Raw genomic sequence first — 19,336 nt, 5'->3', positions numbered from 1 at the left:
CTCAAATGACAGTCTTCCAGTCCAGGGCCAGGGGTACACCAAGGCCACCATGCACCTATGTGGAGACAGTAAAGTACTGTGAGGAGCCATGGATTTAAACTCTCTGAATTAAAATGCATAAAAACAGACAAACCTGTATCATATATCTGCTCCTGCCCAATCTCACGTAGGTCAGACAGGAAGGTCAGGGCCAGATCTTCTGCCATGGTGAGGCAGCAGCAGTGGTGTTATCAAAAAGAAAAGCAATGTAGGCACGGGTGTCATGCTCTGCACTGAGTCTACCTCAGGGTCCAGGCTGGAAGGACAGCACACACAGCACGCACGTGCTATTCACCAAGGCTATACCTGCCAACCACGTTGTCTAAAGCCCGGCTGAAACGGAAGTGGCTCCTCCCAGTGCCTCTGGCAATGCCTTGTAATTCTCCACTGTGCTGTGAGATTTAATGGAAGAGGGCTGCTACCATGTCCCAAAGAAACTATTTTGGGAGGCTAAGGATGTGGCTCAGTTAACCAGAAGCTTGTCTAGCAGCAAGTAGCCCTGAGTTCAGTCCCCAGCACACATGGGATACGGTAGTGCACACCTGCAGCCTCAGCACTTGGGACTCGGAAGCAGGAGGATCGGGTGTCCTAGGCCTCCCAAGGCCGCACAATGGTTTGGAGGCTAACGTAAGCTACATGAAACCCTGTCTCAAAACAAAACACTATTTTTGTTCCTGAGTTCCAACAAGGTTTCCCAGGAAACCTAGCTATGTTTTCAGTCCATTATGAGGTATGTTTGTTTATACGTGAATTTTATTTTCTGCCCCCACTCCCATCAAGGCCAGCTTCTCCCTTGAGTCGCAAAAGGCTAGGGAACAACATTTCACCTACAGTCTCTCATAACCCTGAGCTGGGCCTAACATCAAAAGCCACAGAAAGGGAACGAAGTCAGATGAGGCCTGAAGACAGAAGTAGATAAGGGCTGTGGGGTACGCCCAGTCTCTGGAGGGCATGGCCGGAGCAGCCCCAAGGCTACACAGTGGCTTCCTCCTTCTTTCTTGCACCTTGGAGTAGGGAGGATAAAAGGTCTTTACCCCTACTGTTCTCACACCCATCTAGCTCCCCATCTCTTTCGGATTACACCACCTAATCACTGCCCAGATCCACCCGCTATGCGGGTCTGGGCTGAAAAACAGATTGCATCACGCTGTCTAGGCCGTTTAGCAGCAGCTTGAGATTGCAGGAGCCTGCAGCTGGATGGACAAGACACTTCAGGGTGAGGCAGGGCTCAGAGGCAGGGCTCAGACGCACACCATCAGTGGTATCTGGCTCCACCGAGGAACCAGACATTGGACATTGCAACCAAGATGTTGACTACATTGTCATATGACTACTTGTGCCCACGCAACAAAAAATATGATTGGGTATCTGGACTTAACTGGCCTGGGCATTGTCAATTCTGAGTCCTTGAATATCATAATCAACTTTCAATCAGGTGGCAGAGCCAAGTGTCTCTTTGTAGCTGACCTGAGTCTTTTTTAAAAGATGAGATTTAGGCCCAGATTTTCAGAATTATATGATAGGCTACATATAAGGCTGTCAAAGGCCATCCTAAGAAGTTACAAATTTGGGAGCTAAAAAGGACAGATCCACATCAAGTGAGAGACAAGTGAGGATTGACTGTGGTAGTGATGGCAAGTGGTTGGAGGCAGAAACACACACACACACAGATGAGAAAGGATGAGTTATCAGCACACAGGATAGGCTGAGAGCATGGAACATGGAACATGAGAGAAAGAGGAAAATCAAGAATGAAGCATGTTCAGGCCACGAGCTATTGATAAAGGCTTCTGACCTTTAGCTTGATTCTGGGCATGGTGATTTTCCTACGGCATCCAAAGGGAGGGCGAGCCTGGCAGGCAGGACTTGGACCTGAGGAATTATTGGTCATTCTTGCCTGGAGATTCCCAGGCAACTCTTCCAACTCAACAAAACCTTCCACATAAAAAAGCTAGGCCATGGCGAACAGAGACAGGAGGGTGGCCAGGGCTCCCAGCTCAGCTCCAGAGTTAGCGAGAGGCCCTGTCTCAGGGAATAAGGCATAAAATGATAAAGCGTGACATGTGGTATCATCTTCCCCTGGTATCCTCACATATGTGCATGGGCACACACACATGTGCATATACATATCACATGTGATTGTCTTTGACAAATAAAAAATACAGGGCTAGAGAGATGGTTCAGTAGGTAAAGGCTTGCCACCAACCCTGATGAACTAAATTCAAGCCCCCAAAATCACATGACAGAGAGAACTGACTCTCACACATTGTTTTGTGTTACAGATGATAATAGGATGTGCAAACCATTAACAAGCCAATCACAAAACAACCCCATGAATGTTTACCACAGCCTTAGCAAAATACAGCAACAACCATCAATAACCAATTTCTAGAGTTCCCATTTGAGCACTTTGCCAAGTTCAGGGGCCTCTATCCCGGGAGTCATAACAGGAGACAAAAGCCCCACACCCTGGCTTTCTGGAGCATTCCTGTAACCATGTTCCATGGAAGTGCCGCCCTGGCAATTAGACACACTTGGCTGTGAGCTGGAGTGTGTAAGGGTGGCTTATCAAGTTACTGGCAAACCCTACCACACGTCATAACTCCAAACTGTGTTTCTCCAAAGACATGCTACCACATCAGGTAGTGAGCGAGCATACGCTCAAACAATCAACGTGCTAACAGAAATTCTGTGAACACTCTGTTCATGATGAAGTCACACTGAGTCCAAACCAAATTAGCTCCAGAAACTGGTTTTCTGCCTAATTAACGGAGCATGGCAGCAGGAGGGAGAACGTCACGTGCAGAGGAATGAACCACGGGGCTCCTTGGCTTCAGGAAACTTACAGTCTGGTTGGAGAAATAGGCAGGCCCCAAACACAGAGTTAATCGGCAAGACAAGAAATGGCAAGCAGGAAGGGATGGGTGCCAAAGGAACACTTTTGTTTTATTTACTGGAAAGATAAACATAGCCCAAACCATGAGCTGAGCTCTAAGACCCATGTTAATTTAAAACAGGCTCCTGTGTTCAGTAAACAGAGCAGGTGCTGAAACCAAGTGAGCTTCACAAAGAAGGTTCCCATCTTGTCCCTTTCTGCTCAGTAGACCTCTGCAGAGGCAACCCCTCCTCTGGAAGGGGTCTGAAGCCCCCTGCAGATCCAAGACCCAGTGAAAGACTTACTTGCCTGGCAGAACCCAGAGCTTAGTGAACCTATTTTAAGAGAGAAAATTTTTTTTCCAGTAACCTTATTAAGGTCTCTGAAACAAATGTCAGGAAACACTAGCTAGCAGGGATCTGCCAGAGACGCTTCCCCAAAGCACACCAGGACCCAGCTCTGAGAGATGGCAGAAAGCCAAATGAGGCTGCCAGCCCTCCCCCATTTGCTGTGGGAGTATCTTTCACACAGGAGCCAATGGCCTCTCTGAAAAGTGGGTGTGTCTGCCCAACAATCTAATCTAGGGATCACAGAATTGACCAAGCTCCTACCCCTCATCAAATAAACGTCCTTTGCCCGCTAAAATAACTCTAAGAGCAACATTGTAACTAAAGTGGTTTTGTCAAAGGATACACCTGAAATCCTATCTCTGGAGAGCTAGAGGCAGGAGGATTGATAATTTGAGGCCAACCTGGGCTACATAGTAACAATCTGTTGCAAAAAAAAAAAAAAAAAGATGAAAGAAGTAATTACATCAGAGACTGTAATTAACAGAGATTATGAGTAAACTCAAGGCCTCTGAAATAGCCCTGGAAAAACGGAGCATTCTGGGGTAGCAAAAGCAGATGTTGTGTGTGAATTACCTAAGATGGCGAACTGTGATCTGGTGAACAGGCAGCAGCAGCTGCCCCCGAAAGCCTTAAAGGTGAAGCCTTGGCAAGATCACCCTAGTCTGCCGAGTTCTGGAGCAAGGGGAGTTAAGGGTTCAGCTTTCCAGGGCAACTTAAACCTTTTCTTTCCCTAAGTTCCCCAAGAGAACCATGCTAATTACGGAAATCTGACACTAACATCTCTGCAGCTGTAGGTGACACGCACAGAATTGAGACCTTTCAGGAAGATAATTTATGGCTATGTATCAAACGAGCAACTTTTAAAAACTCTGTTCCTTTTCTAAATTCTTCCTTCATATCTCTCCCAAAAGAAAAGGGCCAGGGGGTGGGGGAAGGACAGAGATGTCTAAAGGATCCACAACATGGTACTGATTGCACAAATCAGGGCAAAATCACATTAAGGACTCCTATGGGTCATTAAAAGCCTTAAAAATTGTAATGACATGAATAAGTACTTACTGACTTTAGTAATTTTTGTTTTAAATAAATACAAAGCTGGAGCATAAACATGGCTAGGAGCAACAGAATATTAAAAAGAAATAGAAAAAACCTAAAAGGAAGTAAATATCTCTGAAATGTGAGACTGTGGATGGTTTTCAAACTGTCTACAATAGATACCAAGTTTATGAATTTATTCATAAATGCTACATTCTTTTAAAAATTGATTTCATGGGGCTAGACCAATGGCTCAGCAGTTAAGAGCACTGGCTGCTCTTCCAGAGGACCTGGGTTCAGTGTCCAGCTCACATGGCAGCTCACAACTGTCTGCAGCTCCTGCTGCAAGGGAAGAGTAAATGTTTTCCAGTCTTCTAGAGGCAGAAAGGTTCAATTAAAATATGAGCAATTCTCGTCCTTAAATACTCTAAGATCTGTCAGTCACGGATGATATAAATAAGAGGTAAATGGGGGAATTCTAAAGAAAAGAGATGGTGTCGGGGTCGGAACAGCGTTATCTTCAACATGTACAAGCAGAACTGAGCATGGACAAGATACAAGGAGCCAGTGCTTCAGAGCGAGAGGTCTCAGCACACAATAAAGATGGAATTCTTATAACGTACAAAAAGGGGGCCATATGAGGGGTAGTATGGATTCCAAAGCCCTCAAACTTTGGTTCTACTCTAAAGGAAGCGAATACACTGGAGGTTAAACAATCCTTTGTGACCTGGGTTTCTATAGCTGTGGTGGGCAGCTACCAGACCAGAACCCAAACCTTGAGAACTTCAGAGATTCTGTAAGGACCAAAGGATGACTTGACTGCTTGACTTTGGGCTCCACCACAGTCCTGGCCTGCCATGCACCTTGGGGACTTCACCACACGCTTTTCTTTAGAATGCTGTGATTCTATCCATGGCTCCTTTCCCTCTAAAGCCCGAGCACCTAGCTCTCTGTGGCAACTCCCCACATAAAAATAGCAAGCCCGTGCATAGTGCTGACACGCTTGCTTTAGGGACAAAACAGGCATGCTCACCGGAGCCTTGTCTGTGAAATGGGAAGGCTCTAACTCAGCTGTTTCCAGGAAACACAGGCTGAGTGTTCTAGAAAGGTTGTCTAAGTTATGGCTCACTAGATTAAATAAGTAAATAAACACACAGCAAGAAAGGTGTGTATACACACACACACTTAGCAAAAGAAAGAAAGATAGTCCACAGAAAGGGGTGAGAAACTCTTTTTATAAATTGATATAGACTCTCCCTCATCACCCCAAATTCACTGCTCTCCACTGAAATACGTACACATACACCCTTCTTGCAAGGTGCTAAGGAGTCCCTGGTAATAGCTACAATATCTACAGCCAGAAGCCACATCTCAATCAGGAAGCTGGCAGGGATTCTAGAGCCACACCCTCCTACAGACAGGTAAGGAGCTCTCACTGGTACACCCCTCTCCCCCCCCCCCTCTTGCCCCCGACAGTATAGGAAAAAACATGCACGCAGTGTTCTTGGAAGCAGCTTACTCATCCGTTGCTTAGCTGTCTATTCAGTAGTTAAGAAGATGGCGGGGGGGGGGGGGGGGAGCGCTAACTCTTCTCTCCTATACCTGCCTTACCCAGTGAAGGGCATTCTCAGCCCACTGACCCTTTCTCTCTAATCTGATGGTGTTTCTCACTCTGGTTCCATTCAAATCTGCCTATAGCCACCGTTCCCAGGGCCTGCAGTATAAGGCAACTGTCAAACCCTCCTTAATCCTGTACAATCTAGATGTCACAGTACCAGGGTCTCTCTGTTTCTTTCAACACAGATGCTTTCCTGCGGGACCTACACACATTTTTTTGTCCCCTTCTGCCCGCCATAGTCTTCTACTCTCTCATATGCTCTACAGCTCCACACACCATCTTCCAATAACGCTTCAAATCCCAGTTGTAATACTTTTAGTTGCTGTGGACTCATAATAAATGTACAAATGTATGGCTTGCGGCAGGATGTTTCCATACATATATACTGTGGACAGGCTTAGCTAAGTCCCTCAAGAACTCATTCTTTCACTTGCTGTTCCTTTAATGCATACCCACACAGATGAGAACGTTTAGAATCTTCTAGACTAGCTATTTTGAAATACCTAATTAAACCACTGAAATCGTCATCAGCCTACTGTACCACAGAACTCGCAAAGTCACCCCTCCTATTCAGCTGTGTCCTTTAACCATCCTCGAATCATCCTCTCTTAAATGTCCAGGCAAATGATGCCCAGGACCCGTGACATTCCCAGGCACAGGTGTGGGCAGCACAACTTTTGCTAGCCTTGACATCTTTCTATCACAGAGCTCCCTAGCATTTAAAAGTTCCCAGAAACATGGGAACACTAAAAAAAAATGTTGGAAGCCTTCACATGCATTTAACCACAAAGAGAATGCTCTCAAGGTCATTTTAAATTAACAATGAGTAGGGTCCTCCTGTACTCTGCAGAAACAAAAGCTCCTGGTTCCTGGGGCCCTGTGTCCCTTGGAAATCCTCAGCACAGAGGAGAGGTACTGTCTGAAGTCCTGCTGGCTAGGCTGTGTCTTGAAAGGTTTCCACTTGCCATCAGCATTTAAGCAATTGTAAAGAGAGAGGAGGAAGAGAAGGAAGGAAGGAAGGAAGGAAGGAAGGAAGGAAGGAAGGAAGGAAGGAAGGAAGGAAGGAAGGAAAAGAGAGTACCAACACTGTCTGGCAGGTCTCCTTCGTTGGGATTCAGTCTGCTTCTCCATTCCACTCTTCGATGCTCATTACACAACAAAACACCCAAGACAGAGAAACAGGAAAAATCCACCCCAAGGTAAAACTCCACTCTGACTTCAAAAGGAAACCCCCAAGATAAAATTGTAAAAACTTTTGAAGCCTTTTTGTTGGGTTGTAAGACACATGCTATACCAAAATACCACCATTTTGAGTCTAGGATCTTTTTTTTTTCTTCTGGGTACAAAGGGAGTTAAATGAAGGCCTTTGTATAGCAAAGGCACCTGGGGTGGTACCCAGGGAACAAGCCCTAACCCCACAGCTTACCAGCAGCTGGAGGCAGTCTGCCAAGCCTTGCACAAGACACTACCACCCAGCATAGCCCTGCAGCTCCTCCTTCAACGTGTGAGAGGGAAAAGAATTAGAATATAAGTTTCAGAAATGTCAGAGAACGTAAAGGGGGGCACATTAGACAACGGAATGGGGGGATGGATATCTTAGAATGGGTTCCTTGGCATTTTGACACTTTATGAAGTCAGTGGGTTGGGTAGAAGGCAGAGAGGGCATGAGGGAAGAGTGAGACACGGGCTGATTCCTCACAGGAAGGGTCAGTGTTTGATCATCCAATCAAGACTGGGGAATGATCTCTTCTTCTCTTCAGAACACGGATTGGGAATCACCTGGTTATAATAAACAAATGTCATCTATTGGTTAAAGGAACTAAAATGTATAGGGTATTTTGTGGGAGAGGGCTAATGTAAATATTATTGGAAAGGGCCAGGTTGTGGCTCAGCAGAATGTTTGCTTAGCCCCAGGTTCCAACCTCAGCACCAGGAAATGAGTGAGTGAAAGAATGAATGACGGACACACTGTTAGGTGCACTGAATCCTCATTAACATCCACTTCACAACCAAGTAGTTAAAGTTGTGTGTGTGTGTGTGTGTGTGTGTGTGTGTGTGTGTGTGTAAGCAGTGTGTGTGTACAAGCAGTGTGTGTGTGTAAGCAGTGTGTGTGTGTGTAAGCAGTGTGTGTGTGTGTAAGCAGTGTGTGTGTGTGTGTGTGTGTAAGCAGTGTGTGTGTGTGTGTGTGTGTAAGCAGTGTGTGTGTGTGTGTAAGCAGTGTGTGTGTGTGTGTGTGTGTGTATGTGTGTAAGCAGTGTGTGTGTGTGTGGAGGGGTGCCTGTCGAGGCCAGAAGTGGGCATTAGACATCTTGGTTTGGAGCTGCCCAAGGTGGGTGCTGGCGTGCCAACTCTGGTCCTCTGACAGATGAGTAAATGAATGCTTTTAACTCCTGATCCATCTCTCCAGCCCCACACACATCAACTTCATATGCCATGGAAACCTTGTACTCCATCAGGAAAAAAGAAAAATCTCAATCAGATTAACATGATGTTCAGAGAAAATACTTTAAACTCCCAAAGGGAGGACTCTCTTCCAAGTGGCAGTCTTGGAGTGAGCTGCCTTCTTAGCAGTCTGTGACCATCATAACCTCAATGACTGACAGCAAACCCCAAACACTTCTCTATTTTTACAGTGAAACATCAGAAGTAATTTAGAAACAGCTTAGCCCACAAGTTACAATAATCCGAATTTCGGAGAAATTAGGAAACAATGCGTAGAAGGCTGTTTTGAAATGCGTCTGGTGATGTGTCCGTGATGTGATGACACTTTCTTGAACAGATTGGAAAACAAGGCGTGTGGAAGAGCCCCTGGTCTCTGGGAAAGCCATCCAGGGCCAAATGTGAACATGAACCAGACCCCTTGATCCACTGTGCAGAAACCCACATGATGCATGAGCCACACGCTTCACAAAGCTTCCTGGGACAACTCAGACCCTGTTCTCACTGTAGATGGTTTAGGTTGACAGCACAGCTCTGTGTCCACTGAGAAGATAATTCAGCATTTTCTAAACATGGTCTTCTTCCGCCCAAACTCAACAGTTTGTCCCTTCTCCTCAGCGCCCAAGGCCTACCTTCCTCCACAAGTCTATAACCTCTAACAGATGGCTAGTCCCCAGGTCCCTAAGGACATAGCAGTCAGCAAACAAGATTGTGTGACCATTACCAACCATGGCTTCTGTGGATGGAAGTGCCCACCTCAAAGGTGATATGTGTACTCCCGAGTGGTTGCCACGGTGGATGTGCCTTCTAGAAAACAGTAGGGGAACTCGCTTCATCCTCCCCTCTGAGTCCCTTGCCAAGATCCACACTGCTCCTGCAAAGTCTACCTTCCCCCCACCTACAGATAGTCAGTTCCCACACAAGAAAATAAGACTGATGGCCCCGGTGCGGCAACTGCTCTCATGGGATTTACAAAGGACAGGAGGGGACAATTGTGACAACTTTTGTGAGGGTCTTGCTCAGCACTGCTATGGACCATGATCTTGCACCACCACAGGGGGCCGGCTGTACACACTCTGTTAAGAGTCTGCAGAGGTAACGCCCTTCCCTGTAGGTAAAATGTTGGAAACTTCCAGGGAGAGCCTCCAGGGAGAGAAATTTCAAAGCCGGGGCAGATGTTGGGAAATCCAGCGGCATAGGAGGAAAAGGTGACTCTCGTCTCACACTCTAGGACCCTGTCACCATGTGTTTGATTCTTTTAACGTGGCATTTGATTTTCCAGAGGAACCTGAATTAGCACCCTAAGCCAGAAACGTCTTCACGTGGCATGTTGTCACTGTCCCCGATGGTGAGCCAACTTACAGTAAACAAAACAGTCAGCCACAAGCACTACCCTCACCTCTCACAGAAGAGAATGTACTCGAAGGCCCCAGAAAGGGAGCAAAGTGCTGGATCCAGCCTTTGCTCTAGCTGCTACCTCGGTGTGTGACATTGGGCAACTCGCTTAAGGCCTCTTCGGGCCTTGGTCACTCACTCTCCTCTTCTGAAATCAGATTGGGCCTAAGATGATCTAAGCTATGGACGCCAGCCCTGGAGTCCTGACATCCCAGGGGCATACATAATCGCAAGCATCCGTTTAATTGTGGGCTTGGAAGAGGGAAGGAGCGTCTAACACATGTCAGCCTTCTTCCTACATGCCTTATTTATACCATGAGAAGTTAAGACATTTCCACCAATCAAGGTTCCAAATGTGGTTTTACAGAAATAAATTATGCTGTGATACACACACATACAACTGAGGCCTGGCCCACTAAATAATATATAGCCAATTACACCGAGCTACCAAACCGGGAGGCAGCCTGAAATTTGACAAAATGCATCTTAAGATTTTCTACTTTAAATTATTTTTGCAATTTTTAGAGATTCTGAGTACTGTAGAGGCCAAACATACTAATGGGTAACATTTTGTGATAACGTAAATAAAAAATGCATGAATTATCTCATGCTTTGCATAATTCTACCTGTCATGAATTCATTATAAAAATATGTCTTTCATTAATTATTTCAAAAGTCTGAAGTCCAGCTCATGATATAAATATATAGAAGGAAATGGATATTCTAATAAGGCTGAGCTACCTTCTCAGGAGGCTAATTTATAAACTTCCAGAGCCTACGATACACTAGGAAAGCACATTAAAAATATATGTTGACACACACTTGATGCTGTAGTCTCTCAGTAAAAACAAATGTTTTCTGTGTGCAGCCCACAGGCTTTCAAAGCTGTGGGTACATGGATTAAGTTTAATTTGGGCCTTTCTAAATTAATTTCTACTCTAAGGTTCCAGTCAGCCAGATCTGATCAGGTTTGTCACTCTTCATGAAAAACACTGCTTTCTAGTGCACATCAGGATAAACCGGGTGGATGGACGATCTCAGACCAGGGACTCCCTATTGTCTCATCCCCCCCTGCCTCACTTCCCATAAAGTGCTTTTTTTTTCCCTAAACAATTGCTTCAGTACCATCTCTAGTTTCCCCCTGAAACCAGGAAGGATGTACCCTACTAACGGACGCCCACAAGTCTAGCTTCTAACCCAGAACATAGAGGAGAATGGGGGAAAGGAAATTTCCACATGACAATCGCTGCGGTACCGCCGCGGAGTCGAGGAGAAAGACTCGCCTCTCAGACCATGTCCAAAGCTAGTCTCCAGAAAAACGTTTTTAAAGAACTGACAAATAGGAGTTTTTAATCATCAAAAGATCCTTTACCCTCAACAGAGGGGTGGCTCTCACCGAGAGGTTACTTACAACGATGTGTGCTGGCGACGGCGAACGAGCATCCTTGAGGGTTTGTCTGCTCTGGAGGCTTCCTGCTTGGACATCAAGCAGTGGCCATTTCATCTGAAGATACTAAAAGAAAAGAAACAATTAATTCAGGGAAGGAGGAGGGCCTACAAACTAACCCACCTAAGGAATAAGCATTATGCATTATTTACATCGGAAAGTAAAAGCAAACAAACAAAAACAAAAACAAAATTCTGAACACATGCAACAAAGGGAGCGGCATGAGTACTTTTCCTTAGAGCCGAAAGCCCAAATGCAGAAAATGAACATTGCTGGCAAGCACAGTCTTGTCTTTGCAGGTTCAGTCACGGGGCTCCAGGAAAGGGGGGCTCAGTGACACCACCTTGTTCAGAGGGGAGTCACTGAAGGGCATGAGAAAGATGAGGGGGTGACCAGGCAATGGAGGAGGTTGGGGTGGTTAGAGAGAAGTGGGGTATAGACAGGGAAGAAAAGAGGGGGCAAAGGCAGAAAGCGAGCACAGAACCTCGGGCTGAAAGGGCCTAGAGGACCTAATACGCTCTTTAGGGGGCCTTCATCTTTAAAACAACATCATCTCTCACTTCCTTCACACAGCAGAGGGTGCTCAGTCATGACCAAGAACAGCATTCCTCAACCAACCCAAGGCTTGGAAAACTAAAAGCATTTCTTGGCAGCAGACGCACACCCAGAGCACGGTGCAATTCCTGCAGTCATTTCAAAAGAACGATGCAATTCGTAAATGTGGGCAGCATTAGCAGGAGACAGGAAAAAGAGAAAAATAAAAGAACAAGCCAGTATATCCCCTTTCCTTTCTCTGGAGCAGGAGATGAACACAAAGCTAGACACTTCTACTGCAATTGACAGGGCAGCTGTCAGATGGTGCTGAGATATCAATTGGCCTAATTCCTTCTTTAGTTTGACAGATAGGGAAACTGAGGCGAAGCAGGGGGCTCAGGCCAGAGATGCTCTGAATACTCTAAGGACATGAGATTTTCCTGGATAACCACAGTTTCACCAAGGAAATGGGATGGATGCTTGTAGGGACACATGTTCGAGGCTTTTGGATCCCAAATGTCATGTGACTAAGTATCTGTAACACTCAGAGGGCATATAAAGAACAAATATCATTCCAGAGATTTGAATGATATCAAATGACTTGTCTTAATATTCATTATAAAAATGAATGTACTTGTGTGTGAGGAATGTCACAGTCACACATGGAGATCAGGAGACAACTTGCCCGGGTCCATTCTCTCCTACCACCATAAGAATTCTAGGCATCAAACTCATACCATCGGGCTTGGTGGCAAGTACCTTTAGCTACCGAGCCCCAGAATTCTGTATTCAGTGGCCACTAAAGAAGCTTGCTTTGTGTTTGGTCTTCTTGCTGGGAATAAGGAGGAACACAAGATCCTGCCCTGGGGAAGTTTATCCTTGTGAGGCACAGCCAGGTGCAAGTGGGATGCGGGCAGCAGTGCCCAGGCAGACTCTCTGAGAAAACACTGCCCAGAGTAGATGCAGATAATTCTGAAAGATTTCTATATAGAGAAGACAGCAAAGGACAGTCCAGGAAGAGGCTGAGCTCAAACTCCCAGGAGAAACAGAGAGGGCAAAGGTATCAGTAAACGAGACCATGGTTCCTCAAAGACACGCCTGCTTGGCAAATTAAAACCAAATGTAGCCATGCTTCAGGAGGAAAGCCCACCAGCTACCTGCAGAAGCGCCGTCGGCTTTTCCTGCCTAGATCCACACAAGGTGGCTTCATCCCCTACAGCTTGAGGCTTCTACCAAGAAGGCCCTGCAGTAAGGTAGTAGGTTGTGGGTAGCCTGACAAGATCTTCCACTGGATCTGTTCCCGCCGACCTCTAGTTGCTGTGTTAGTTAAAGGGGACACCATATTTGCAATGAGAGAATAGTCTGCCCAAGTATTGAAAGACATCAGAATTCCAGACCCTGAATGCTAGCAAGATCCTCCTGTTCATCCCTTACAACTAAATCTCTTCCAAACTGGAGCCAGAATAACCCAAAGTGTAAAACCACTGAAGAGAGTTTTCAGGGTACCCCCAGCTTGGTCTTCAGCCAGAAGGCTCTGGGAATCTGTTTTGCCCTGCCTCACCCTGACTTTTCCCATTCACACTTGCCACATAACTACAGGGGCCGCATTGGTCAGAACCACTCAATAGAGTCATTTCCTTGAGGCCAACCAAAAATGAACACTGGCCAGCACTACCTCTCCGCCTCGCAAGAACCCACACACAGCTCTGCAGAGCCGGACAGCCACGCCCACACCTCCTGCCTTGCTCCGGTGGGAGGGTCTGATGAATGGGTAAGTTTTCATCTTTGACCATCTGTAAAGGAGGTCTGATTGCATCCTGATGCCAGCTCTATTGAATTAGAACATTCAGGCTTGGTTTAAGGTGGCAGACTTGCCCTGAGGAACCCACCCAAGAGCTGTCAAACTCAGAACGCGGTATCAGTGGAGGCTCCTAATTCCTAGTGTACATAAAAGCTTCATTGTGCTCCGTGTCCGATCTCCATAGGCTACCTGCACCACATATTTTTATGAGCCTACATTTCAGCGCCCTGAGCCTACAATACCCATAATTTTCAATTATGTCAGGGCAGCCCAGGACCACTGCCTATATAACATTACGGGCTGGAGGAAATGAGAGTCACCCCTGCTGCCCAGAGAGAGCTAACCAAATCCAGATGGTGGAGGACAGCCCCTGGCCCTGCTGACTGGCAGGGACTCTTCAATGGCAGCCTCAAATGCTCCATTTGGGTGCAATCTGATACCACTGAACCGCCAGGCATCCACAAGCCCGTGCTCCATAGCCGAAGTGAGGGACGGCAGGGTTCCTTTTGGACAAGCAAGTACTAGGTTGGGATTTTTATTTTAAAAGATGTTATTAGCTTCTTCCAAAAGTGACGCTTCCCAGATCCTTCATCTTCCCCCATTGGTCCTGGTTAACAAGACAAACAAATGAAGGGGAGAAGAAGGAAATTAGGTACAATTAGAGCCCAAAGGGAAACCTCTCCCTCCCAGAGACATTAAGCCGTGAGAAATTCTTATTCTGCTGAATCCTAAAGGAAGATATGCGGTGGCATGTCAGACGCACAGAACAGTTGAACACAGTCTCATCTGCCCAGCAGCTCCACTGCAATTTTATATCCTTTGAGGAAACAAAATATCTCCACCATGCTCTAAGAAAAACAGAACCAGGCTCCTGCTCGCTTCCTCTCAGGACTCTCCGCATGGAAATTATGAATTGCCTACAAAAACATTACACTTTTCAACAAACGGCAATCAAACGGGGCTGAGGGAATTCCTACCTTGAGAACTGTTGAAATGGGGTCTGCTCAGCTTTCATTTAGTCAAAAAATTAATTCTACTAATAAGTCCATCCTGACTTAAGCGTTTTTCATCTTTTGTTTAATAATAATGTCCTGATCGTGGCCCATTAGGCCCTCCTCCAAGTCATGTTTTACGATACGTCTCTAGGATCTCAGGTTAGGCTTGGACCTGTGGGCAAAGACTTGGGGGACACACGCAGTGTGCATGCCATTCGAGCATAAAGACTTAAGTTCCAGTCCCCCAAAACTTAAAAGGCAGGGCACATATGTAAAGTGAGTGTCGGAAGTTAAGGACAGAAGGGTCCCTGGGACCTTACTGGCCAGAGAGTTTAACAAATCCCAGAACTCAAGTTTGGTCTGAGATTCCGTTCCAAAATAACAACAGCACAGTGGAGAGTGTTTGAGACAGACAGCTAATGTCAACCTCTAATTTCAACATCTATATACATGCTCACATACACATACCCCATACACAGGAAAATGTACACACATGTATACAAAGACCCATGCACACATATCCCCATACACATATACAGGGAGATGTGAACACACACACACATGTGTATATATATATATATATGCATACCCCTATACAAAGGCACACAATAATGGGCACCCACATGTATACACATGCTCACACAACTCATACAAATTCACAAGGAAATGAGCACACACATGTACATGTACACACACACACACGGAAATCTGTACACATGAGAAAAAAAAAGTGTAAGCATCTCTAATTTCCTTCCTCTTCCATTTCCCCCAATAAAAGGGAGAAGGTAAAAGATGGGAGGGGCTTTCAATAGAAGGTTTGGGGGATTACTCCCATAAATCACCTGCATCCCCCAGGACCCCACCATCGGAACCCGTTGCTTTATAGCTGCTACTGGGGGCTGGTGCACATTCCTGAACAAACAGAAGGACCCAAAACACAATGTCAATGACAAGGAAGCTGTCGGGAAAATTTTCACCCCTTTCTCTGGCCCCACAGAGACTGCCCCCCACCCTTCTTATCTATAAAGTACCAAATGGCAAATATCTTAGGCTCTGTGGTCCATGAACATGCTCGCCATTTTGAGTTTAAAGTGCCTGACCCCAGCAGAGGGTAGACATTATGTCACATTACGGTGGCAAGCATGCAATAAGCTGTACTATAAGGACAGTGGTATCTGAAGTTTCTGTATCGAGGCGGGGTTCTGTTCTTCTCCTGGTCTTTCACTTTAGACTGTAGATGCACGTGAATACAGGCATGAAGGTCAGAGAGCATCTCAGATTCTCCTGGTGCCTGAGCCACCTGACACAGGTGCCAGTTCTCTAAAAGATTTCTCTTGATTACTTGAGCCATTAAAAAAAAATAGCAAAACTCAAAAATAAAAAAAGTTAATTTACTAATTAAAAGGGTTGTCTTCACTTCCAAGCCATCTGAAGGCAGGTACATGCCAATGGAGAGGTCCAGCCTGCGCACAGTTAGTCTTTCTGGCTTAGAGAGCTGGGGATAGGAAGACTACGGAAGCTATTTCCAAATGGATACCATCCCCGTATAAGTCTATGGTCTGGACATTCAAAAACAGTCATGTAAGAAAGTGTGTTCAGTGGCTCAGAGGTCATAGGTTAGATTCAAATGTCAACGCCAGACTCAAGTTTGGAGGGTTATAAAAGAATCCGAGCTAGACATGCTGCCTCCCACCTTTAATCCCAGGTAGATCTCTGAAGTGTCAGGCCAGCCTGGTCTACATAGTGAGTTGAACAGCCAGAACTACACATTGAGACCCTGAGACCTCTGTCCAAGGCACCCAGCCACATGCTAGATCACCACTCCAAGGTGGAAGTTCTAGAAACCTCTGAACAATTCTGACTGGAAAAGGCTCATCACTTCCCAGAAGCACTGTGTCATGTGACTTCAGATCATCCACCACCAGCCCTCACCCCCCAAAGGGAGCAACAGGTGGCCTGAAGTCAGGGCACAGAGAAATCATCCCAGAGCTTTGAGATCAACCTTATAGAAGCTCCTCTCTCCAGCACTGTCCCAATGACAAGACTGGAATGAAGCCCAATTGGTGCCCACTCTGCCTGCTGCCAACAGATCAGCAGATGGCATTAGCCCTGAGCTTACACAAGACAAGGCAGAGGGACAGGGCAGAAACACTCTGTTCAAGGAATGTGAAACTAGAGGTTAGGGAGGTGACTCAGTTTGGTAAAGTGTCAGCCTTGCAAATGCAAAGACCTGAGTTCAAGCCCAAGAGCTCACATAGAGAGCACAGCATGATGGGAAAGCAAAGCATGATGGGAAAGCAAAGCATGGTGGGAGGAGTTTACAATTTCTGTGCTGGGGGAGGGAAAATCTGTGCCCCCAAGGCTCACTGGCCAACTAGCCTGACCTAGTTAGCAAGCTCCAGGCCAGGAAGAGACCCTGTCTGAAAAAAAAAATGGTGGCTGATTCCTGAGGAACAACCTAAGCATGACCTTTTCCCTCCATGAGCACCGTGCACAGATACACGCACACACAAAGACAATGAAAGGTGAAATTACCTCTTCCAGAAAATTAAGTTCCACGGTTGGCCCTTAGTAAAAGACAAGTGGGAGTAGCCAATCTCCTCGACCCGAGCTTATTCTGACTAGGAAAACCATTTCTCCCAAAACCAAATTAACTGGATCAGTCTTCAAAATGGATCCCTGATGGATCCCCACAGACAAGATTTCCTAAGGCACTGATGATGCTAGAAAGTTGTAGATGTCTTGTTTCTAATGAAATGAAACGTCAGACACACCCTAAAGGGAAGGGTCAGCCATGGTCCACAGTATACCAAATCATGCGGTCTTCCCCTCAGAGTAGCACAGTCAGAAGCTGACTCCCCTGCCAACAGGCAGCAGGGGACAGAAAGCAGTAGCTACATTCCAACCCTTACTAAAGAAAGGGCCACCAGAATCCACTTACCACAAGAAAGGAAGTACCAGGAAAAAGAAAAGGGGCAGTTGCCTCTATTGGTATCCTCCTCCCGACAGAGACCATCACTGGGCCTCTTTAGGAGTTCACACACACACACACACACACACACACACACACTCTCACACTCACAGTCATACACACACACTCACACACACACACACACACCCGCACATGCACCCACACCCACACAATACATGAATGCACACACACACACACACACACACACACACACACACACACACGCGCGCGCACGAATGCACATACACTCACACACGCACCCGCACATGCATGCACCCACACCCTGCTCACAAGTATGTCTGTATGACCCTTTCTAAGCTTTCCTCATTTCTTGGAAATGGATGAGAGAAAATTCAGCCCATTTCCTACGAACAAGCAGCTTTTTCCTGGTAGTTAAGGACTCTTGATTTACCTACAATGGTAAAATTTGAAAAGCTGTGACAATATTAAGTTTATACGATGCTCTATATGCATTTTCCACCGGCTATACTGAAACTGAAAGTAGTGGAACATTCCAGAAGCCCCATCAGAACCTTGCAGGACGTCACTATAAGGCCCATTTGGCCACTGCTTCTGCAGATGCAGAAGGTATAGCATGGTAGCGCCCATCCTTCCTAATACTGCGACCCTTTAACACAGTTCCTCATGGTGTGGTGACCCCCAACCATGAAATTATTTTCATGACTACTTCATAACAGTAATTTTGCCGCTGTTATAAATCGTAATGTAAATATCTGATTTGCAACTCCCAAAGAGGTCACAACCCACAGGTTGAGAACCGCTGGTTACAAACCCCAGAGCTGGTTCAACTGAAAATAACCCACAGTGGCTCTATCTTTTAAAGGCTTTATTTGCTGATAAAATATGACAAGATGCAGACATCAGTGATTTCTGGATTGGGAAACAACATAAGGAGCGCACTACAGAAACTCCAAGGAGAAGGAACCCCAGCCTGAAGGCTGAGCATTCTCTAGAGCTAAACAAGGAATGGAACCACACAGATGTTAGTGAGGTGGTCTTGTTTCTCAAAGGAAACTACCAAGAGAAAAGGGTACACACAGACACCAGTGTCCAAAAATTTATTAACAGCCTTCGCCTTGGTTTCCGTATCATTCATTTTAAAAGATTTGAAATGAAGTCCTGCAGTTGGCTTCAGTCACTGCAGAGTACAGTCTCCAATAGCATCACTCATTGGAGCATACCTTAGAGGTGACCACCACCGCTTCAAAGCTAACCCTGTGAAATCAAGAAGAGTATGTAGACCTAAGATTTGTATAAGGAGGAAGCTCGGCCAATCAGGTGGGATCTAGACTGCCACAAGTCACAGGTCAGACATTACGCAGGGCCACCAACTTCCTCCACTCCGTCCAGGCTCATCTCCCAACTCCCCTCTGCCTTCCTTGGTGGATCTGTGCCCACCAAGCCCCAACCAGAGAGAAGAGCCATGGACATTAGCCGTGTTTCAAGTGCCCGATCCCTGATCCAGGTTAGAGGACAGGAGCTTTCCCAGGTCTACAGCCTCCAGCCAGTACCACACAGATTGTCCCCTGAGCCCCCCAGCTGGTGATTAACTGATCTCCTGCCTGCAAGCCCTGACAGGAACCTCCCATGAAGAGCCAGACCAGACTCCAGTCTCCTCTAGGCAGAAAACATTTACAGTCTCTCCTTTAAAATCAACCAGTTGTAGCCACCACAATTTTTATTACTTATAAAAAAAGGCCAAGAACAGTCAAGTTAATTGGAATGTCTGAGTTACCACCTGTGTCTCCACAACATGCCAAGGGAGACGCAGGCCATCTGCAGACCAGAAAACAAACCGGAAGACGCAGAGAAGCCT

The 19,336-nt window shown here is 46.2% G+C and overlaps 1 protein-coding gene across 40 annotated transcripts in view; it reads right to left on the bottom strand.

The window, feature by feature from the left end:
• The window catches only part of Tcf7l2 (transcription factor 7 like 2, T cell specific, HMG box), a 191,863-nt gene that overhangs the window by 104,632 nt on the left and 67,895 nt on the right, over positions 1 to 19,336 (bottom strand). For all 40 annotated transcript variants that reach the window (NR_138565.1, XM_030250849.1, XM_006526861.4 and 37 more), the window contains one exon: positions 11,163 to 11,264. Coding sequence is in view for 39 of the 40 variants with exons in the window: in XM_030250849.1 (XP_030106709.1) it covers positions 11,163 to 11,264 (102 nt within the window). In the remaining variant the exon portion in view is untranslated. The remainder of the gene's footprint in view (positions 1 to 11,162; positions 11,265 to 19,336) is intronic.

The sequence above is a fragment of the Mus musculus genome, chromosome 19 (assembly GCF_000001635.26).
Source record: "Mus musculus strain C57BL/6J chromosome 19, GRCm38.p6 C57BL/6J".
Taxonomy (NCBI): Eukaryota; Metazoa; Chordata; class Mammalia; order Rodentia; family Muridae; genus Mus; species Mus musculus.
Note: the sequence above shows the minus strand (reverse complement) of the source record. Positions and strands in the feature narration are given on the sequence as shown.